Raw genomic sequence first — 24,123 nt, forward strand, 5'->3', positions numbered from 1 at the left:
AAAAACTCACACACACACACACACACACACATACACACTCCCCTACTGTAGTAAGCGCATGCATCGACCTGCAAAGATGACTCTGCAGATAGGTTGCAGGGTATTGGCTCCATTATTAATTCATACAACAGAGTGACACAGGCTTCGTGCAACTTAATTAATTATAACCGACAATATATTTGAGTGGTCTCCATAAACTGTGCAAGCTGTACAGTCATGAAACTTAAATACAGTGTAAAACGGAATCTGAAATCAGGGTAAAGCAGAGGATAGACCTAACATCACAGCACACTGAAAGAACATCTTCAATGAACATTTCGCAAATATTTGTGTAAGCAATTTCTGTCAGTGTTCCCAGCCTGTACAGAAATGTTTTTTTATGAGGTGGAACAGAACTAATAATTGTCAAAAGTGTCACATTATATCTTATCCCATTGTCTTCTTATCTGAAAGCATACGCTGTGTTGTTGATCTGTGATGAAGACAGCACATCCAAGATAGTACAAAAGTGTTCTTGAGTCTTTATCTGCCTGAACTCTGACAATTTGACAGTCACACATAAAAAAATAAGAATAAATAAACATATTGTTGCATAGTTATTAGCTGTTGTGTTTCACACATTGGTAAGATTCCATCACATGACTTCATCCTTACCTTGACTCAGAGGTCAAAGCTGCCGAGTTACACTGAAGACAGCTGTTGCCTTATATAGTAAAGTGCTGCTTTGTCCACTGCTTCCCAAGATGCCCTTGTGTAATCAGTAAAATAAGCTGCCAAAGGAGTTGTCCAGAGGTATGAGCATCAGCCATCAGATGTTTGTGTGTAAAAGGAGCCTCAGTTTTGTTTCAGCTCCCAATAATGTTGTTAATCAAACTGGAAAAACTCAGACAGCCCAGCGACTCTCAGAAATAGGCATAATTAAGTCCATTTTTCTTTCACCTGGAATAGACGTCAAGCACTGGCGAGCTGCCCTCTTTTGCATGCATATGCCTCCGGACCCAGAGAATGTGCACTCTGCTCACTTCATCTGGCCTCTGTGAAAAGGAAATGTGATGTTAGAAAAGAGGGTTTTTCCTTCTTTGTTCAGTGTCCTATACAGAAAGCCAGAGTAGCGGGCCCTCTTTCATAGGCCCACTACACTGGCAGAATTAATTAGAGCCCACACAACAACTGTTATTTTACAATTGAATCAACTGTCAAATTGCCTAACTCTAAAATTCAAAAACTTTTCACTGAAGAGCATTCCTCCAGTTCCATGTTGCCACTGCACATCAGCTAAAACCCACTGGCGAGGCATCATGCATATCAAATGATTGATAGCAGGACTTGATTGTGGCTAATTATAAGTAAACAGTGATTTATTTTACACCTAAATCATCATGCAGCCGAGCTGTCAGTGGAACAACAAGACATGTAGCGTGTGTTGTGTGTTGTTTTTCCGTCTGGTTTCTTGAGACTTTTATTTTTGACACTTTGTGAAAATACAGCCCAGAAAGTCGTCTGGCTACCTCTCTGTCTCGCTGTCATAAAAGCGGCTTTATTGGAGTGAAAGTTTCAAAAACGAAGCTGCCAAAGCTTCATGACACAATTCGTCTAAGTACGCCACTGAAAAAAACAACACCTTACATACTGTATGAATTATATATTCTAACACTTACTGTTTATTTATATACCTGCATCTACCTGTCTCATTTTCAGAACAGAATCCATTTACTCTATTATGTCATAAAAACAGCCACGCATGGATGTTCCTGCAGAGAAAATGAAATAGAGACACGTATGCAGACACCCACACATACTATGTTCACACATAGTATTTACTGCAGCACTCTTAATATGTCAGATCAACCCCCGGTTTACTAAGCTAATGAGCAGCGTTCCATTGTCTCCTGTTGTGCGCTGTGTTATAACCCAGTCTCGTTCACAGAGTGTCAGCTCCCTGGCTCGGGTCCAGCTTTCGGTGGAACCACAGAGAAAATCAGATTAACCTAAGCCTTTTAACTGCGGTTGGGTTTGATCCCATTTGAGAGTTGGCAACACAACCTATTTTGTTTGTGTTTAGAAGGAGAATGCGTACGGAGGGAGAGGGAAAGGTTGGCTGTGAAGTAAAAAAAAAAAAAAAAAAAAAAGGAGAAAAAAAAGGGTGACACAGGCTAAGCAGCTTTAGCTTGGGGACACAGTTCAAGCCAGGGCCATGACACAAAGTGTTAAATAGCTTGTCACCTTTTATTTACAAGCCCCTCTGGGGGTGTTATGCAGGTCAATGACCAGGGATGGAAGGTAAAACATGGGACTTTACAGTAAGAGGGAAGTGCAATTAAAAAGGCACATAGTACACACAGATTGGATCGAGACCTGCATCTTACTATCACATAGAACAGATGTACATAACCATGACAAAAAGAAATGCCGTTTTTAATCCATTTCTAGAGCATAATTTACAGGTTCGTCTGCACCGTCAACTTATTTTTATCCACCTCCTTTTAAGTGCAGTTTTGATTTCAGTATGAAAATACCCAGGTGGAAATGTTAACAATTTGTAACAAAGCCAACATTTCTAAATGTGCTTGAGGGGGAATGGTTGGCACACTGTGATCACCAAGGTGTAGTAAGATGTAAGAAAGGCTTAAAAAAACATTTTCTTCATCCAAGCAATGATGTTTGCGAAGGTGCTTTGGCTTCTTCCGCTGTAAATGCAGCACCGTCACTGTGCCACTGTTTCTTGCCTCTATTATACAATGAAATATGATACATGTTGGTAAGTAGCAATGAAAAATATTTTTATGGGTAGTTCCTTTAAAAAGCAACTTCATGTCTGATTTTTATAGCTTGATTTTTCGTAAAATTACTTCCTGCGCCATTAGGTTAGCACTCTGCCACGAAGGCCAATAACTACAATTGACTCCAGCCTGTGACTCAGTCAGTGAGTGCTCTCAGAACAGCAACTCAAGCTTAAGTTATAACATATTGTTATTACACGATGCTTCGCCAGGTCAGTTCTGGTCTTTTCATGTCTTTTGAATGTACTGGAAGACAGGTCGCCTCTCATTAGCATTGACTAATTGACTACACAAAGCAAGGCAGAGAGGTGTGGCCTAGTGGTTTTTGCCTTGGGAGATTAAACTCTCTAAAAATGCTGCACACACACACACACACCCAGATTTGAAATAATATCCTTTTGAAGACCCTCATTGATGTAATGCATCTCTTGTATTTTGCTGTGTCAATAATTACAACTTGCTCTGGATAATAGTGATATATAAAGCTGTAAAATGAAAATGTAAATCATTTTCTTTTAAATTATCTGATTGCTTGTAAATCTATATGGATACAGAAAACAGTCCAGCAATTTCTTGCTATAAAGATCACTTTGATAAAAACACCCAATTTCTAAATGGGCCTTAAAGGTTTTCAGATGAGATGCAGTTTAGCTGCAGTATGACCATTGAGCCAAATATTGGATCAGACGCAAACAATACAAATCTTAGCTTAGTGATGTTTTTGTCATTTTAGTTGACAGGCTTTAAATCCTCTTGATTTCTGTATTCATGCCTTGATTCGTCCATTTGGCCAAGCCTGCACAACCCTGGAAGACACGTGAGCACAGTCTTATCCTCTCATTCCCATTCCTCGCCCACCTTGTGGTATTTATCTGACTGAATGCAGAGGGACAGATATCATATAGTGCCATGTGCGCAGAAAAAAGACCGGGTGGAAAGCCAAATACTAAGTGTGGCCTGGGGAAACAAAGGCCTGTCAGCTCTGCCGTGCTGTCTCACAGCTGCCTGAGTGGGTCACTGCCACAGATCACCTCAGTTTAGCCACATCACCGCCAACCTCCAACCCCTGGGAGAGTCCATTGGAAATAGCTAAATGTTAAGCCTGTCTGAAACACAAACACTCACATCACATACACATGAGCGCAACACTTAGTCACTACATGCAAATACAGAATGGGTAGTAAAACTAACACACACAGGCGCTCATTAGATGCACAACAGAGGCGAGTGACAGAAAAAGCAAGAGAAACACAAGAAACACAGACGAGGAAGTAACCCAGACAGACTCACAGTGTTGGCATGAGTAGGAGAGTGAGTGAGTCATCTATTCTTCTCTGCAAATGCCTCTTCCTTTTGTCTTTAAAATGTTAACATTGATTCCGACAAACCAGCAGACCAGACACACTGGAATATTCACAGTTTCCAGCAATATCATTTTGTCATTTTAATGTTTAAAACATAAAAGTCTAGATGCATGAAAGGTTTAATATGCATCATTTGATGCAATCCCTCTGGTTCATCTTTGCCTCTCTGCAGGTGGAAAGTCCTTGTCAGTGCGATCAAAAAAAGTTCCCCTTGTGAATTGTCTGGTCTTGGTTACAGAGTAATGTACAAAGGGATGATCTGATGGTCAAGTTTAGATAACTCAAGTTTTTTATCTAAGTTAAGGTTGGGGAAAAACAGATGCTTCCACCTGATGTGTTTGTTCATCTATGGTAGAACATTTATTAACTCTTTAACTCTCTTAAATCTTCATCACATCCAAGTATCAAAGTACATCATTCAACACATTACAGGGAGAGTTAAACATTTATAAATTGCATTGCTTAGTATCAATGTACTATGAATACTTTTGAAATAATAAAGCATTTGTTCTAATGATTAAACATGCAGACAGTTGCAGTTGCTACATATTTGTAAGAAAATAAAATCCTTTAAAATATTCACTGTGGCAAAAGCAGACCCACCTAGCTTTTGCTTTGACACCCTTGTCATTCCTGGATTGATAGAAATGGGATCAGGTTCTGAGAGATGATATTGAAATGTTTCATCTCTCCACTGGACGCTATGACGATGCCTGCACTAAAAATATTGGTAACACTTTACGATAAGGGTCCCTTAATTAACGTTAATTAGTACATTATTAAGCATTAATATATAAACTAATGTGTTAAAGCAGATATCAGTGGCACGGCCGTTTCGGCTAATGCTGTGTTCAAGGCAGGCTTTTGAAACCGTAAGTTACAGCTTCAAGTCACAACTACGACTTGGTAGCGTTCCAGGTAACCCGTAGCTCGTGTTTTTACCGTCCTGTTGTCTGTGAAAGTTCCCTATAACGGCCACTCGTAACTTCCGACCCGTGAACTCGTACCAGATCGAACTGGTATGACTTCACAGGAAGGAAAAACACAAAGTACGAGTTTCCTTGAACGCACCATGAGTTAGCAGCCCCCGCCCTTGTCAGGCATCAATTGGTCCTCGTGCTACGTCACCACATTCACGCGCATCCCTTGGCTGCACACACAGCCCTTCATGCCGTTCTCTCCCCTCATTGGATAACACTTGTATCCCACAAGGAAAATTTTCTCCTCGGGTTACAGCAGAGCAGAGTGACGGAGAGACTCGTGTTTAGGCTGAAATACTTCATGTAAGTGATTGCTGACGGAAAATAGGACTATTTAGGACTTATATTAACAAAAACATTCCACTGATATCTGCTTTAATTAATGCTAAGTAATGTATACATAATGATCACTAATTACATTATTCAACTTTTAAGTGTATGAACTAGCTATTAATTAACTGCTTACTAATAGGCTACATTAATGAATGTGTTTCCTAATGCTAAGTAATACATAATAATGATTGTTAATATATTAATTAATGCTTAATAATGTACTAACTAACGTTAATTAAGGGACCCTTATTGTAAAGTGTTACCAAAATATTGAACGCATTTGAAAGCGCACACCTACCACTAATGGTACATTCCAGGCTTCAGAGATTAATCTCTGTTGGCTCATTTAAAGTAGTTGTATTATTATTTTTATTTATTACCGTCCCCACTGCCGTTGTGAAATGCTTGATTTCTACTGCAAATGAGAAGCCGCCTCCCTATCACAACCTTGACCTTTCAGACACCGCTAGTGCAAACGGGCTGTACTTTTGGGAAAGTCTCCCCTTCTAGCTTTCCAGAGATGCAAGAGATTTAAGAGGGTCAGGAAAGGGGACCGCTAGATAGAAATCTAATTAGGTGATTGTGCTTGAGGGAGCTTCGCTAGCTGCTCGATAAACTCCCACACGCTCGCTCTCCTCCTCCCTCATTTCCCTCACTCGGTTCTCCCTCTCTCTCGCTCAGCAGTCTGCGCTCACCCCCTGAGAAGCCGCCTGAGAGTCCCCCCGCTGAGGGCACAGTCACAGAACCCAGATCATGGCTCACTTACTACATATTCAGTGCTGTTCATATTTCTTCAGAGTAATGAGTACTGCATCCCTCAGCTGACAATAAAGCTCTTGCTCATGATGACACCGTCTTCTCTTTGCTCATTATTCCTTTACCTTCGGACTGAAATCTAAAAGGGCCATGTGCAAAGAATGATCAGGCCTGTTTTGGTGTACAGCACGCTCACATGCACTCTCTCTGTCCTTTGAATGGTCTCGACACATGTAAGAAAAAAAAGAGAAAAAAAAGCTGGATGCAATGGAAAAGAGATGATTCCCACAAAGAACATAATGCATTTAGCGTGGTTAGCCCCATTAACGCATGTCCAGAAAAGCCCTTTTACATTGCAGACCTACTGTCCAGCTTACATAAATAAATGAAAATCACAGTGATTGCACGGCAGGTTTTTGTAAAAGGTGGCTTGATGTTTATCTGACCCCGTCCACCATGGGGAACACACACCGGCCTTGCCTTTGGCTATCTTTAGCAAACACTGGTTCACAGAGTAAAATGAGAAGCTGTTGTCAGGTACAGTAGCAAATCCTTTAATCCCTTTTTTGCAGCATTGATGGACCTGATTCGTGGAAACAGGACAGCAGTGCATTATCCTGTATGTTCAATGTACAAACTGATGGTGAAAACAATACAAATGTGTGCATTTTGTGCACAGCATACCTTTTTCTGTCTTGCTCTTAGCCTTTATTATTGAACTTTAGATATTCATTACCTTAATCATATTTTAGTGACCAAGCATAGGTAAAATCCATTTGTCGTTAACAGAAGTCATCCATACTTTTAATATGAATGACTACTGCAGTGTAATGTACTTAATACAATTGCATCTTGTCATAACACCAACTTAAGTCTATTTCATTCACATTTGTAAGAATTTAATCCTCCGTCTGCAGTGCGGCAAAGATTTGAGATGTCGGCAATGATAATTCTTTTTTTCTTTCTGCCACTGTAATATAAGTGTAATACCTGGTTCATTTCCATATTTTACTCTGTTTCTCGAGCGCAGATTTTGCAGCGTGCTGAAGAAGAAGCATGTGATTTACCCTGAAATCATGCCATAGCATTTTGTAATTACAAAGTAAGCCATATTATCCCAAACAGGCTCCCTGAGCTGATGGTATGACTAAGCCTGTTCTGTCTGTGATGCAACGTCAATGCTGAGGAGGTTTATTGTGAAGGTACAATTGTGGCCCGGAAGTGTGCTTGGCAGTAGCTTAGTCACAGTAATACATAGCCACCGCTCTGGCTCATAATTCAGAGTTTTATGCAACGCTGTAAATGAATGAGGCTGTCTCACACAGACAAGACAACATGAGCTTAAATATCACACAATAAAGCAGATGTCTTTATGTGCAAGAAAGGTGTGGAGTATATCTACACTATTATTGTTTGAATAATCAATTTGCAGGTGGATGATGAACGAGGGACACATTTTTCTGGAAAGGACGCGAACGAGTGGAAGATACTTTAAGGAGGAGATAAATACTGAGGACAAGGTATCAGAGGAAGGGTGAATGATGAATAGAGAGAGCAGACTGAAGAGGCAGAGAGGTGGAGGAGAAAAGATAGACAGGAGAAGAGTTCTGTCCAGTAAACAAAGCCATGATTAACATTTTATAAGTATCCCGTCTGTTAGAGAGAAGACTGCTACTGTAACAGCTGAGTAATAGTTTGATAGATTTCCCGCGATCTTATCTGGTACTGCGAGCTCCTGTGAGTCCAGACAAAGGAATTCCATCCCTCGAACGCTGCGCTTTAATCATCCTGAGAAATGCCTCACTTAATAGTAGTTCTCGGGGGGGGGGGGGGGTTGTTTGTCATGTGTCTCTGCTGATTTCCGACAGCGCCTCTGAGCGGTTCATCTGTGGGTGAGTCAGAGAGAGACTTCCAAAATCAAAATGAATTTGGCGGTCTTCTTCCGAGGTCCCACAGTGATGAGAAAAGGCAGTGGTGGATTTGAGAGAAACCAGTCTTCCTCGACCTTGTTTCTCCACTGTTCACAACTTACGCACTCGTTTTTTTGGGGACGTACTGTTTTTGTGTGATGGAACAGCCTTTCATTTTCAAGTGTCCCAACTCCTCCTCACGCAGCTCGTCGAAGAGACGTCATTTATATTGGTTATTAGGGATTATATTTTATATTCAGAGGATATTTCTTTTGTCGAGACTGAAAGCCCTTTGTGTATAATAAGAATTGAAAAACGCCAATAGCTGTGTGTAGAGTGGGAGTAAAGCTGAAGTGGGATGGACTGTTGCTAAACAAGTACCTATAGAAATAGCAAAAACAAAGAAATAAAGAAACTGAGCTTCAGTGGAGTTCTGTGGCAGCGCCCAGCTTTTTCTGTAGACCAGAATAAAAACAATCATTGTCTCATTGACAAAATGACATTTACCAACTGCGCTACGTGTCTGCTGCATTCTGTGATAGACAATAGAACAGCAGCAGATAGTGTTACATGCACGCAGCTGGTGTTAAGGGAGAGAAAGGAGCCTGATCATCTGAACTTCCTCAGCCGTGTCTGCACAAATTCAGCCATTTTCCTTGAAAGAACACATTCACAACTCTTCATCCTTGCTGGGATGTATTAAAATGCTGCACACTACTGCAGGTCATTAATTTATAATGCTTTTCTTCATAGTTCAAGATTGACCTTAAAACAATAGTTTGACATTTTGGGAAATACACTCACTGGCTCTCTGGCGGTGGGTTAGATGAGAAGATCGATACCACCCTCATATTCATCCGTTCAATACAGCCAGAGGTCGCCTAGCGTAGCTTGGCTCAAAGACTGGAAATAGGTGGACACTGGCTCTGGACAACAGTTACACTACTACACCACCAGTCACAGCTAACGTTCAGTTCACACGTCTGATCTGTTAAATCCATGTAGAAACTGATTTAAGAATGATTTACAGTTTCTTGAATTTCCACTGGTTTCCTGGCAACTGCTCAGAGCCCAAAATAGTCACATAACCTTCCGTAAAATGCCAAATTCTTGTTTTCCGCCCCTTCGGGTTTTCGAACAGGTTCAACAAAAAAGATGTGTACAGATGCTGGTAAGCTTGAAGTACATGATCAAGTATTATTACAGAGTGCACTTTTTTCTTTTTTTGGGGGGGGGCATCATTATTATTATTATCTTAGAAAAACAGAGTAGTTGTGTGCAACTCCAGTGCCTATTTTAGGCCAGGTGCCATTAGACCATCTATGTGAAAAGAAAATTATTTTTCATACCCTGACAAAAGATCATCTAAACACAGAACCATGTAGGCTACAGTACAGGTGCTACAAAAGAGCCATGACTGCCTCAACCAAACGAGTAAATCACACAGAAGTCGTGTTTTAAACCCATAAATACGCAAACAATGAAGATATTATTTTTATTTTTTAACATGACTTGCATTTAAAACCTTTTATTATGTCTTCTAAGTTTTAACAATGACATTGTTGAAGACGCTGCGTTAAAATGCATAGGATTTTTCTGTTTTCTCCTGTAGCTCCACTCCCTGGAGCCTTCACCTACATCCTCACCCTGTTCGCTGTCTCAGCTAATGCTGGAATCTGCAGCTTCCTAGCCTGTGAGTCACCCGCAGTGACGTCCTCCAGCTCCTGGTTTGAAGCCTCGGAGCCAGAGGAGTAGCAGGCTCACTCAGAAACTTTAGAGAAGAGAATATCTCTGCACTGCTGCCAGGCTGTTCACTGAGAGTCTGGGTCAGAGAATCCTTTGGCTGCACCTCTCTATATTAAGATAGGTTCATCTAAAAAAAATTACAGTTACTGCACACTGTAACTTTAAACTACTTTTGAAACTTATTTGTTCTGCACTCTATATTTTATGCAACTTTTTATGCTTCCTTCACCTTTGTTCCAGAGTCAATTTATCCTGCCCTCTTTTTTATGTGGGAGAATGCAGCAAACAAAGGTGAATGAAATAAAAATAATGAGAAATATGTGAGCTCATACGTTGTGCACCAGCAGGGGAAACAGAGACAAATATCATTTATCAGCTTGTGGTTTGATGCTGGCTACAGAGTAATAGCATGAGAGGAGGATGGATTGTCACTGAGAGGCCTGCGTTGAGGTGAAAGGATCTCCAGGGGCTGTTTGATGTCTGTTCAGCTCACACTGAATCCTATCTCGCCTTATTGTGTCCACACTGAGTTCTTAGAATTGGATCGCAGTTGAGTGTTATCTTTGAATGTGGATCACTATTATTGTATTAGATGGGGGTGGTGGGTTGGGGGGAGGGCTACACCTTCACCCACTCTCTGTTCCTCCATTAGCATTTGATTTTGTCTTTGCTCCTTCTTAAAGCAAATATGGCAGCAAGTATGTCTCTTCAACAAAAAAAGAAGGAAAAAGCAGCTTCTCAGTGAGGCATTTTGTAATGGTTTTGCATTTCTAACATTAAGACATTTTCTGTAACGCTGTGTCAACTTCCTGGAGAAAGAAGTTTTTTATCTCTTTGTGACTGTACCGCCTTTGAACTGCACTTTCATACGAAACCTTCTGCGTCTGTTTCATCCAAGTACATTCATTCCACCTCTCTCCCTCCCTCATGAAAGAGGCATTTGAAATGTAAAGTGTACGGTACTTTTCATTTTCATTTTCTTGTTCCCATTGAGTGGATCTGAGTGAGAAATCTAACCTCTGTTTCTTTTCTTTCTTGTCCTTTCATTTCCTCTTCCACTCTGCTTTCCTCTCTCCTTAGCTAATTCACACCATCAGCGTGGTTGATAGAGACGAGCCCCAGTCTGGTCATCGCTTCTACTTCACCCTGGCCCCCGAGGCCTCCGGCAATCGACATTTCACCCTGTGGGATGTCAAAGGTGAGAACCCAAAGGTCGTAATATTGGTGTAATAGGTGAAGAAGCATAGTTGAGTAGCTGTGCTTATGACTTGATCAGCATAATTTGATTTCCAGGGTGTAATGTCACAACCAGGAGTCCAAAAAGCAGGTTGTTAACAATTGTGGTTCAATTTTAAATGTGAACCATTCCTGAGAGACTGTACTTGACTGACAAACGTTCATGATCATGATGAAGAAGGAGGCATTTATAAAGTGATCTCAGCATTTTCCAGAGTGATTGGTTTGGTTTAATGCTTAAGGGTGTTCTGCAAATGTTGACCTTAAGGCAATATTGAGTTAGTTTCAGAGACTACGGCTCGGAAAACCTTGAAAAAAAATATTCTGTCAAAACATGCACGAGTGGTTTTTATGTCTTAGTTACTTCCTTCAGCTTCCAGATGGCACTGATGTTTTTAACATAGGACTTCAAAGACTCCACAGCCAGAAGGTTTTGACAATTGCGGGAGGTGATGGAAAAATTGGATTCTTTTATTTTAGATAAACACCACCTGTTCTGCTACTCTGAGCAGACTAACATTGTAGAGAGTATCAAACTTCAACGAATGTGACGCTATACCTGCAAAATATTTTTACAGTCAGTCTGATCAGGTACTGTACCACTGTGGTAATAGCTTTAAAGATGAACGACAATAGCTTTGAAATAAATGGCAGCATTCTCCCCATGTCACTTTGAAAACTGTAAAAAAAAAAAAATACACTTTTTTCTGTGTTTGCAAAATGTAGGGGACCATAAAAATCACTGTTGATGACTTTGCTCTGTCGGGAAGATGAGACTTTTTCCACTTGTCTGTGTTTTTGCAAACACGCTTGCAGATTCCGCGTTTAGAGATGTGTACCTAAGTGAATGTGACATCTGGCTAAATCAAGATTGATCTGACACCAGGAAAATGTCAGGGGAGCAGCCTGAGCTAGGGAAATGTCACTGTGCGGAGGCAGCGAGGTCTGCTGAAGTCCCACTCACATGCACACAACACAAGCTTTGTGTAATGCACAAACACATTCTGTACACACACAAATTCACATGCATGGGTAGGCAAGGACTTGTGTGGCTTTCACTCCTCGATGCATACTGTAAAGACACACACATCCTGCAGACCATCAGTGTCTGCTGTTGTATTTACTTATTTATTTTTTCAGTTGGACCGTTGTGTGTATGTGTGTGTACGTAGATGTATTTGTAAATGGAATATGTGAAATAGTGTTTGTATGTAGGCGATAAGGGATTTCCCCAACAGACACGATGCACACACAACCTACAGTACACCATAACCACTGACCCAAATATCTGAGATTTGTCCCCAAAATAACCTTCACACACACATACATAAATATACACATTTGTTTCAATGTATGCATTTGTGAACATACACACTACTGCATATCCTGTCTAAATATTTTTTTCTGAAAGACAAACAAGCACCACACATACTTTTTATCCTCCCACCCCTCTTTTTTTTCCCACTCTGGTGTCTCTTTTCATGGACACATTTGTCAACCTGTCACTTTCAATCTGTCACTTCTTCTTTTCCTCATCATGGCCTCACATTGCGTTCTGTCTCCAAGCCTTGACACACAATGATGAAAAGACATTTTTTTCCCATGTTGCTAAAATGTCACTTGGAAAACATCCTGATCCTGCTTAAAAAGAAATCTCCAGTGATATAAAGCTGAAGTCAGTCAGAACATTTACATCTTGGTGAATTACTTCTACTTATGTCAATCATGTCGTTTTTGTTTTGTCACATTTATCTTTTTTTAAATCTGATATTTGGTTGGTGTTTGTTTTGTTTTTGTTTTATTTTGTATTTTTTGGGGGAGTAGGGTCATGTGGGAATTATGTCTAAAGTGATGCAACTCTTAGCAAAAAGTATTTTATTAAAGTGTACTACAAATATACTCATTTTATACTAAAACTGAGGCAGTATACTTGGGAGTGTACTTTTGAAAACTTAAAATGACCTATAAAATATACTTTAATAAACTAAAATGTGGACTAGAAGTATATACTTAGTGCAATAGGAGTATATAAATGAGTGTACTGTACTGTAAACTTAAAAAGTATACAGTACTTGTCTAAACTTAAAATGTTCCAATTTAGCCCGAAGAAGTATTAAATTAGTATACTTTCTAATATGCTACAAGTACATAGTCCATAGTATACTTGCTATATTTATACTTACATACATACTCAAGCATACTTAAAGCAGAAGTAAGCGATCCGGTGGTTTTGGCTAACTTCTTGTCAGCCGATGGAGTTAGCAGTCCCCGCCCTCGTCCCTACGTCACCAGATTCACGCGCATCCCTTGGCTGCACACACAGAGAGGACCGCCCCTTTATGCCGTTCTCTCTCCTCATTGGATAAAGGTTGTAGGATACAAGGAAAGTTTTCTCCTCGGCTTACAGCAGAGCAGAGTGACTGACAGACCCGTGTTTCAGACCAAACACTCTATGTAAGTGATTGCTGTCAGAAGATATAACAATTTAAGACTTATATTAACACAAACATTCCGCTTACTTCTGCTTTAATAAAATGAACTTCAAGTATACTACTTTTTGCTAAGGGAATACAATACACTTGTGTGTGTGTTTATTGGTTCTGATTTGAAAATGCTCCTGAGGCCTCAGTCTATTATTCTGTATGTACCCGTTTGTCTGGAGAGAGTCTTTCCATAAAGCAGACAGCCGTGGAGGAGAATGCTGTGTAAAAGTCAAAATGACAAACTCAGGGGCGTAACATTCCCGTACATAAACGGTAATATGAAGATTGTTCTACACGTGCCAGAGGAGCTGTAGGGCAACATGGATAAGGGTGATATATGTGCTGGGAGATGGATTACTCTGTATCCTCTATGCAAGTCTACCCACAAAGCCGCACGGACTCTATTTGTCAAAGCCTCTGCGTGTATTTTACGTTACATTCATCTGTGTCTCCGGCAGAGAGCTCATAGATCCACCAGTGAAGTTTGATTCCAAACACAAGCTCTCTCACTCATTTTCTCCCCTGCGTTTTGTTTGCTTTAGAAAATAAATAGCACAACAGTCTCCCAGTGAGATCCATTTAACCCCAAATTAAACTTGACAATCCTGACACCGTTTTGTTTGGAGCTCTTGTATAACAAGGACGGCACTCTTCTGTCTGTCTTTTTATTCATCACTTGAGCTTCTGACCGTCTCTTGAAGAAGTTTTCATTGTTATTTTTTTAATCAAATGGCAACAATCTTACAGTACATCATCAGACCAAGATTTGTCTTTTCATTTTAGAACCATTAAATAGGCTTGCATGATCAAAACTTGTCTTTTCTCTGCTTCTTCTGTCAGCGCAATACAAAGCAGAAAAAAACAAGAAGGTTGATCAAAGCAGTCACTAGATGGAGCCTCATCAAATTTAGTATAGTGTGGTAAAAACCAACCATCATGGGCAGGGGAAAAATGTTTTTCTTCAAATATTAAGCCACTCACGTGTAATTCTCTGCTTTACTTTGTTTCTCTGACCCTCCCACTCCCTGACACCCACGCATCGCCCACCCAGACAAGACAGCTGGCATCCGGACCCAGCGGTCAGGCTTTAACCGCCATGAGCAGAATGTGTACTTCCTGCCTATCCTGGTGGTTGACAGCGGGCCTCCCTCTCTCAGCTCCACAGGCACCCTGACCATTCGTGTCTGCGGCTGTGACACAGGTGAGAGCTACTGTAGGAGCAGCACACCATTACTAACATTATCGTCACTGTCACCTCCTGCATCGGCAACAGCACCGCTGAAAGGTCAGCTACATGCCAGTGTTTTGGTCGGCAAACAGTTCTTATCAGCTTCTGTTTGTGGAAAACAAAATAACACAAGACCACGAAGCCGAAGACAAGCGGCCCTCAACAGTGATTCCAGCAGATTGAAAGTATAATGTATAATGTATTGTGATAAAACTGTGCTTATTCCTTTTCCGCTGAACTGAATCTGCTGCATCTGGACAGCAAATGCTATTTTATTTTTATGTTTTTGTCTTTTACAACACAGAGGGAGAGATCCAGTCCTGTAATGCCACAGCCTACGTAATGAGTGCTGCTCTCAGCCCTGGGGCACTTATAGCACTACTCGTCTGCATGCTCATCCTCATAGGTAAGCACACGGGTGTACTCATGTATGGATGGATGAAGGATAAAGGCACGGATGTGTGATGGATGGCTAGATGGATGGATAAGCGCAATTCATTAGCATTGCTTCTCTGGGGTCATTGCTAAGTTCAACTACTTGAGCAGGACCCGTGGGAGCAGGAAGCTCAATAGGGGCGATGTAGCCTCACGTCACCAGGCTCTTCAGAGAGAGAAGAGCCTGGTGTCTCCGAACTCCGAATTTTGTCTGCATTCTGGTTCTGGTCTGAGAGCGGATACAGAAATCATCAAATTCACCAAAGTAAAAGTGTTTAACCAACATAAAACTTATAAACTAGACATTAACTTGTAATACAATAAAAGCAAAAGGTTAACTTAATGGCTTGGGGACTTTTCTTGTAAATTATATTCCTTAAAGGGACATAGTGTAACCTCTCCTGTTTTCTATTCATGAAAATCAATTATTTCATTCAAAAGTCTGTTTTTCATTAATCAGTAATCTCCCCCATCTACAAACTGAAGTGTTCCGGTAAACTCTGAATTTGCCGTTCATATCATTCATATCTACATGGAGCGGGTAAGCTCGGTGCTGGCTGCCATGTCGTGTCGCCATGTTTTTACGTTCAGTGGCAGCGTGACAGTAGGAAACCACGGAAACTCAGCGGAGACACCAGAGCTGTCCGCTCAGGTCGAGGTGGCGTCTGTGAAAGGTCACCACGGCAACGCAGTGAGGAGGAATGGAGCGTTACACTGATGCTGCATTCACCTGCAGTCGGACAGACGGCCGTCGGTGACAAACCAGATGTCATTTTAGTCACAGAAGTGGAGAGAAAGCCGGTAGAACGTAGCCTGACAAGCCAGACTATATCATTAAAATGTATAGTTTGGCAACGACCGGTAGACCTCGGCTCAATCCAGGGGGCGGGATGAAGGCTGTCTTTCAAACTGCCTCTGCACGCAATAGGGTAGCGCTACGACTAATCAGAGCAAAGAGCAGGGTGACGTTAGCCTGACAGGCCAGACTATAGGCCTATCATTAACATGTATGTCGTCATCGCATTAAGCCCGCCCAACAACTCTCTAAACAGCGCTGTGATAGGTGAACACAAACGGTGTTTGAGACTCAAAAAGTTCCTATGGCTCGTTTCTAGACGGACCTGCTGAGCAAATATATTTGCTGCCGCTAGGGTGCGTCTAGATTTCTAGGCTGGGTAAAACGTTGGTCAGGTAAACAATACGACGTCGTCAAGACAACATATTGTCACGTGTATTGTTTTGCCTTGTGCTGACGGACCACTTGTTTACATAGAGGCTTGTTTATGCCGTTACGTACAGCGGCTGTCGTCCGTCTGCTGTCTGCCCAATTTTATGTGAATGCAGCATGAAAAATACGATTGAGTTGCTTGCGACAACCACAACGCTAGATGGGAGTAATTCCTACACAATGTACCTTTAAATTAAAAAGTTTCACTGCATTTTATTAGCTTGGTGCTTTTATTTTGACGGAAAGTCCTGTCTCTCTTGCCCTGGATCTGGTTGCTTACCAAAACAGGGAGTCAACGGCCCCAGACTCGGGGCGATGTACCATTGAGGCAAGGCTGAGTGACGGTCTGCACCAAAACATGCAACTCAGTGTCTTCTGCTCGTGAAATCATACAACCAAGCACGTGTCTGAAAATGGACCGACCACTTTTAGCAGGTATCTATATTTCACGAATGGAACTGCACACGCACTGGCAAGAGAAGAACGAATGACATGAAAAAGATGAATTTTTGATCTCTTGTTTGGCTTTCCTGTCAGATATTTTGTCACATGCGTTTATGAGAAGAAAGCTTGTGTTTAAACAAAAGCACATGTGATGCCTGGGTTTATGAATGGTACCAAGCCACTTTGATCGAGACGGAGAGAGAGTGAATGGGAGTAAAGTGCTGGTGGTGGTGGGGAGGGGGGTTAGAGAGAGCAAACAGGCAAAAGAGCTGCCTCAGCACTTGCTTCCCTCAGGAACAGCGGGCTTTAAATAGATGAGGCTTTCCAGACATTCTTTGATTTTAATACACAGACACAAACGCACACATACATGCACGCAGCACACACACACGCACACACACGCATACACGCATGCACACATTCACCCTCTCAAGGACCGAAGAGGTTTGGTATTGTCATATTTAAAATTTTCATGAGTTAGCTTCCCCCTCCGTCCCCACACGTCTTAGCATCCCACTCCTCAGTGACAGCCAGAAACGACACGGCTGTCACGGTGTTTTGTCTCCCCCGCTCGTGCCTCTACACGTTTCACATGGCGCAGGCAGTGAGTGATGGATGACATGACAGTAGGCAGCTGTATCTGTGACTAGCATTTGTTATCGGTTTCTTTTAAGAGCCTTTCTAATGAGAGTTGTTAAAAGTCTGTCTCCATTAACCAAACCATCTACTGGAGTGAACTTCAAAAGCAGAGCATCATTTATTCATCACGGTTTTAAAAGCCTCAACAAAAAAAGTCTTATGTACAAATCTGAGGCAACCTCTGCCTGGCTACAAAAAAAAATGTGGGTTGGGTTGCAGTATATCATGGTTTTGGAAGACAAGATCCTCTCAAAGGCTTCAGTAGACAACAATTCTTTGGCCTTTCAAAAACAAGACCCTGTGCAGAAAACTAGGACTGCATGGCATTGGATCTGTTTTTCTCCATGCAGTGAGAAAATATGCACAGTTACATGCGTTATGGCTTTTGGTTTTATTTCATGGCCACTTTGATTCCGCTAATGAAACGATGCCATGTTGATTCCAGTCCTGTCGGAGTGTAATTGGTGCAAAGCCAATTGAGTGACTGATACAGATTAGTAGAAAATGGACTGAATGCTCCTCATCAAAGCAGCGAATGGCAGGCTAAGTGGGTGCGCTCGGCTTCTGCCAGTCATCATGTGGGCAGTAACAGTCTTAGTGCTGCAGGTGCTGGAATCAGGTGCGATGAGCAGTGTTGTCTCCAACTATTATGTGGTGTGAATAACACACTTACCTATCCATCCTTCACTTACCATACACATGCACAGGTTGTAATGTGTCCACTTGTACATGCTAATCACACGTCCACATGCTTAGATAAATCATTCCTCACCCATTAACTGCAATGCAATCCATTCTCTTTGTGTTTGTGTGTGTGTGTGTGTGTGTGTGTGTGTGTGTGTGTGTGTGTGTGTGTGTGTGTGTGTGTGTGTGTGTGTGTGTGTGTGTGTGCGCACTATGGCTTCTCTCACACACACACACACACACACACACACATCGACTACCTAACCAGCCAGGGCTCTCTCTCTCTCCAGAGGCTGGACCACCTCTATTACATCAATTGTTGGATGATGAGAAAAATGAAAACAAATTTCTGCCTAATTACCTTACAAACAAACAGTCCCTCCATCAGTTCATTTATAGGCCTGATGTGATGAATCCATTCCACCGCGTCGCAGCATCTGCATGCATCCATTCCAATTACCTCCCATCTGCTTGTGATGAACTCCTGGGTGGGGGCAACCAGCGCAGCCCAAGGGTAAATTAACCGTCTTGTCAAGAACGCTTATCGCAACATCTGTGCACATGGGAACCAGCTTTGTATGTATAGCAGGCAGATATACGCAGCTATGTACGTCTTCCTGCAAAGGTAAGATCTGTACATGGTTTACAATTAACATCACCCTAGGCGTGCTAATCTCCAAGTTAAATGGGTTTTCAATGGCTTACAATACAAGCTTCTGTGTACCTAATAGGTAGTGACGCTCACATGTTATCAGTGAGGAAGGATGACAGAAGTCAGATTATCTGATCGCCTTTGCTCCACACTGATCCGCCACGTATAGCCCTTCAGTACAATTCAGTGAAGAAGTGATCTGCACCTATGTGTGAACATAAAGTTTTCTATCTCCCATTACTCTCCTGATTAGTGTAAATTTAGCTTAATTGTCTTAGCGACTGTTTAGTATGCATGGCAGTGTACGGCGCAATTTACCGCAAACCATGACTGTTTCCTCAACCCAGGGGCAATTAGTTTGCCCCATTCATGGCTGAGAAGAATAAACACAATGGTTACAGACACCGCTTTCCCAGTGGAGCCCAGCAAACAATGTAAGAGCAGAGCAACTGTACATTATCCAGTCAGAGATACTGCATAAAATCCCCATTCAAGATCAGCAAGGCTCCTTAGGCTGGCACAGCTTTTTAGGAAAGGAACACACGGGGTGTTCTCACTTTGCAAAGTTATCTTTTAGGCCATTTACACCATAGGAGGACAATTACCAGGGGCAGCAACAAGTCATTTGTACAGATTATATGCTTGAAACTGATGGGGTTTTGTTTTAGCGCTGTTTACGAGAGAAAACAGTTGGGGGGAAAGAGATAAAAAGGTGAAACATGGTGTTTTAAAGTCACATCATGAGTTCCAAGGTCATGTTAAAAAGTGCATTTGCCCATCGCATGTTTTCATTCATGTTAATATTTTGGTTTAGCCTGTAAATGTCCTGTACACAGCACATAAAGTCCTGCTATTGATCTGTTTGCACAGTGAAACAATGTGTGCCTAACTGTACACGGGTGTACTGGTGAGTTCAGAGCATCAAACAATCCCTACCATCCCAGACAGCACAGGCCCCCATTATAATTGATCGCCCTCTTATCTCTGTGGGTTTGTAGGCATTTGTTTTAGGCAACAAGCAATCCGTTCCAGAAGATGCACAGTGCCTACTGGTTAATGATCTATCTAAATGTCCCTTCACTGGTATCCCTGTATAGTAGCTGCAGAGGAAAAAAGGGACAGTAACACAGACCAGAGCTTGACTGTCCACAGGAAGCACATCCTGCCACCAATACTGTATGATGTCAATAACCAAAGACACATATTCTCACATCTTCTGGAAGCCATCCACTGTTACATCACATAAATTGTCTCATAATAAGCCTGACGAATCAGTGTTCACTGTTTCTCAGCATGTACGAAGATTGCCCATAACCACTGAAAATCACATGTCTTCTAATTGAAATAATATTGCAAAGTGGGAGAGCAAACAAATGAACTAGGGCCCATTTCACTGAATATAACACACAACATGCTGTTTGCTACATGAGCCCTTTTTAATTATTTTCTTTTTAATTCAATAGATATCTTCTTTGCATATTAATGAATTAATCAGAAAGAGGCTCAATTGCAGTTGCCGTTTGTCCGTTAGACTATTGTAAATGCACCTGTGTATTATCTTTCTCATTCTGTCCAGTGTGCATAATTCTTTCAGAAGTGCATGTAATGGAATATGCTTCTGTCATCACTGAAAAATGACATTTGGTTGAGGATCTGGTTACCTGAAACTTCCACCAGATGAATCTCCTAAAGGTCTTAGGGAGAAGGAAGCAGCCCAGGGGAGGGATGATGAAGTCGGGGTGTGGGGAGGGGGAATCTGAGCTAAGTGAGACTTCTCTAATCAGAAATGTAGGCAGTAATTAAAATAACTAAGCTGGAATTAAACCCTCATTGATTTAACTGTGCATACAGCCTTTGTTTTCCTTTTCTCTCATTAGTATATAACATGATCCATCTCAATTGTTTTTCCCCGTTTTAATTTTTTTTTCTCCAAGTAGGCTGCCTCTGGTTTTAAGTTGTGATGGAACCACAGAGTCTTAGTTTCATTTGACTTGGATGAGTATTGATATACAGATTGGTCTCCATTAGGCCTTTTGAATCATATTTCTGGGCAAGGCAATCAGGATTGTGAAAAATCAATGCTCATGCATTTGTAATGTAAAACTTGATAATATATTATCTTCCCCTGCTGTGCCTTCACCTTAAGAGGTGAAATCAAAGTTACACTGGGAGTAGTTAGAAACTTTCCAATGGAAAGTGCTTGCAAATACATTGTGTACAGTGCATGTCTGATGTGCAGCTCCATACAGTAGATACATCTTGTCCAATGACTTTTTATAGTATAGTTGCTAGTGCTGAATGACCTAAATCTGGTTTTGGTTATGTCATTATTCTTAGCAAGATGAAGAGAAGCACCATTTTTGCAGGGAAGCGCTTTAAACTCAGCCTGCCAACTTTTAATCCTTGTCTGCTGTGCAGCAAGAGAGTTAAAGCCGCAGATTTCAAAACACTTGCTATAATGACAGTTTATAAAATCCCTTAAATAGGAACCTGTCTCTCCCCCAGCTTTTATCTCATCCGACTGTTCAGGTTGATCTGACAAATTCATACTGAACTTTTAAGTTGTTTTGTGCAAAAACATGAAGGTGCAACATGTCCCGACACCTGAGAATAGCTTGTTTTCTTTCTAAAAAAATCATTAATTGTACATGATATTAATGTTGTTGTGCAATCTCTGTCTTTCTCTCTTGTTCTGTTTCCGTCAGTCCTTGTCCTGTTGATACTGACCCTCAAACGCCACAGGAAAGGCCAGAGGATGGCAGAGGACGAGGAGGACATGAGGGATAACGTCATCAAGTACAACGACGAGGGCGGAGGGGAGCAGGACACTCAAGCATACGACATGAGCGCCCTGAGGAATCTCTATGACTTCCCAGAGGCCAAGAGCTGTGACTCTGGCCCGGACATTCGCTCGCTGCCGCAGTGGATACAGGCAAACCGGGCGGGGGGCAGCACCACGGAGGGAGCTGCGGCGGCTGCAGCGGCGGCGGCAGACTTCTCCCTGTTCAAAGGCTACATCCGGAAGAAGGTGGAGCAGGCCGACGCCGACCTCTCGGTGCCGCCGTACGACTCCTTCCAGACGTACGCCTTCGAGGGCACCAGCTCTCCAGCGCTCTCGCTCAGCTCCATCCACACGCTGTCCACCACCTCGGAGCAGGATTTCTCCTACCTCAGCGACTGGGGACCACGGTTCAGGCAACTGGCGGGCTACTACGCTCCAGGAAACCCTGAGGAGGAAGGGTCCTAGCACAGCCTCTCCTCTGCAGAGAGACGTTCAAACTCCCTCTTCTTTCTCCTCCCTCTCTGCCTCCTCTTCTCACCCTCTGGCACTCTACTGAGATCATCAGAGCCAGCACTGTGTACTCCTTAAAACAGAGCACTGCCTCTTTATCCCTTTGAAAGAAAGTTACCAGTGTCAAAGTTTGAACTCTTTTTTTCTACGCTCTTCTGATCGGTTTTCAGACTTCAACATGATTGCTCTGGCAATGACATGAGAAAGAGAAAGGAAAAGTCTAAATTGCCATTTAGGGACATGTGAAGGGGAGGATTTTTATTTTTCCCCAGCACCATTAATGAGAATCCTTATTTGAAGCTACAAAACTGTTTTCCAGAGTTCAGAGAATCCAGATTACATAACGTAGGGTTAAACCATGCCAAGGTAAACTGTCTGACAAACATGTATTTATTTAAGGAGGAAATATTTATGTATGTATATTTATTTGTTTTTATGTATTTATTTATTTATTTACCACATTTTGATCATGGTAAGTGCAACAATGAACAGGAGAGGAGAGGAGGACTTGACTTGAAATGAATTACAGACACCACGGAAGAAAGAAAGGACTGCAGGGGCAGAGGACTCTACACACTGCTGGTGCAGAGGTGACATCTGGGTCATGAAAAAAGAAAATACATCCCTGGAAAATATTTGTATTTATTTTCTATGACCACTTTTGTAAAATAACCAACTTAAAGACAGATAAAAAAAAAGGCAAAAGGTAAACATAAAGAGGGAACAGATGGAGAGAGAGACGTGTGCAGAGGAGCTGCCAGTTCTCTCTCAGCAGAGACCGACATACTTTTGCTGTATTTTAGTGATTTATATATATATAAAAAAAGAGGGTGGGGGGTGGTCTGGGGGGATTCAGAGGTCACAAGCCGAGGACAATTGTGTGTTAACAATTTCTTTTCCTTTCCTCTCCACAGCCAATTGTAAGGCAATAAGGCACAAACCGCAACAGTGATTTAAGACTAAACAAAATGACTGTTTTATGGAAATTGGCTGGTGGCCAACTTTGTCCCACATGAAGAGGTGTTGGGGGTGGGGGGGGACAATCTTCATTCCAGATTTGTGTGTGTGCGTGTGTACAATATGTTCAATTCATTTTATATCCTGAGATGTTTTTGATTTTTTGCTTTTGATATTTTTGCCGTTTCCTTTTAGGGGGGGGTGTGTGGGGGTGGGTGGGTGTGGGGGTTTGGGGTGCACTCGTGACAGTGGGACCGTAATTAAGCGGGAGAGGTTTAAAAAAGGTGACACATGATGAATGGACTGGTCAGATCCACCTGTTATCCACAACCTATTCAATGTTGACCTTAACTTGCAAATGTATGGAAAATATAAAAAAACAAAACAATTAAAAACAAATAAATATTTAATTTTTTTGGTAAAAACCTACATCTCACTGTTTGCAATAAACTGCTTTCCTCAGTGAAGTACTCAGGAAACGAGATCACAAAGATAAAGTAAATAGAGCATCTGTGTTGCTAATTATTGTTTGCCACTTGTTTGCTGAAGATGTCTCCTGAATTATGAATAACGGTGGAGCTGGTTTGTGTTTACACCAGAGCTGGATTCAGAGAATAGCCCTAGATGGAAACAAACAGACCATATGACAGGCCAGAGCCAAACAAAGGCTCCCCTCTCAGCATGGCTCCCTCCTGGCTGCTTTCTGCCAAACTACAGTAATTGTCCTAGTCACCAGAGGATGCTGAGGCATACGAAGCTGCTTTCATCTTTCATGATCTGCTGCTAAAATGGCCAGTCAGACAGTGGCTGAGATTCATATTCGATTGCTTTTATAACCACGTTTCAACGAAAATGTCAGCTGCTTTTTTTTTTTTTTTTGTTCCTGTCACTCATAGGTCTGCTGTATCTACTGATTGCTTGCTGAGAGCTGACATTGAACTGTAATAAGCATAAATTACCCATCGCCGCTAAACAA

General features: G+C 41.8%; 1 protein-coding gene across 1 annotated transcript in view; it reads left to right on the top strand.

The window, feature by feature from the left end:
- cdh22 (cadherin 22) overlaps positions 1 to 23,575 on the top strand; it is a 174,245-nt gene extending 150,670 nt beyond the window's left edge. Inside the window, exons 11-14 of the mRNA XM_085777693.1 lie at positions 10,950 to 11,067; positions 14,640 to 14,789; positions 15,121 to 15,222; positions 21,604 to 23,575. Of these exons, the coding sequence (XP_085633819.1) occupies positions 10,950 to 11,067; positions 14,640 to 14,789; positions 15,121 to 15,222; positions 21,604 to 22,145 (912 nt within the window). The 3' untranslated portion in view covers positions 22,146 to 23,575. The remainder of the gene's footprint in view (positions 1 to 10,949; positions 11,068 to 14,639; positions 14,790 to 15,120; positions 15,223 to 21,603) is intronic.
- The last annotated feature ends 548 nt before the right edge of the window (positions 23,576 to 24,123 follow it).

Source organism: Trachurus japonicus, chromosome 5, assembly GCF_045865225.1.
Source record: "Trachurus japonicus isolate A0001 chromosome 5, Traja_1.0".
Lineage (NCBI taxonomy): Eukaryota > Metazoa > Chordata > Actinopteri > Carangiformes > Carangidae > Trachurus > Trachurus japonicus.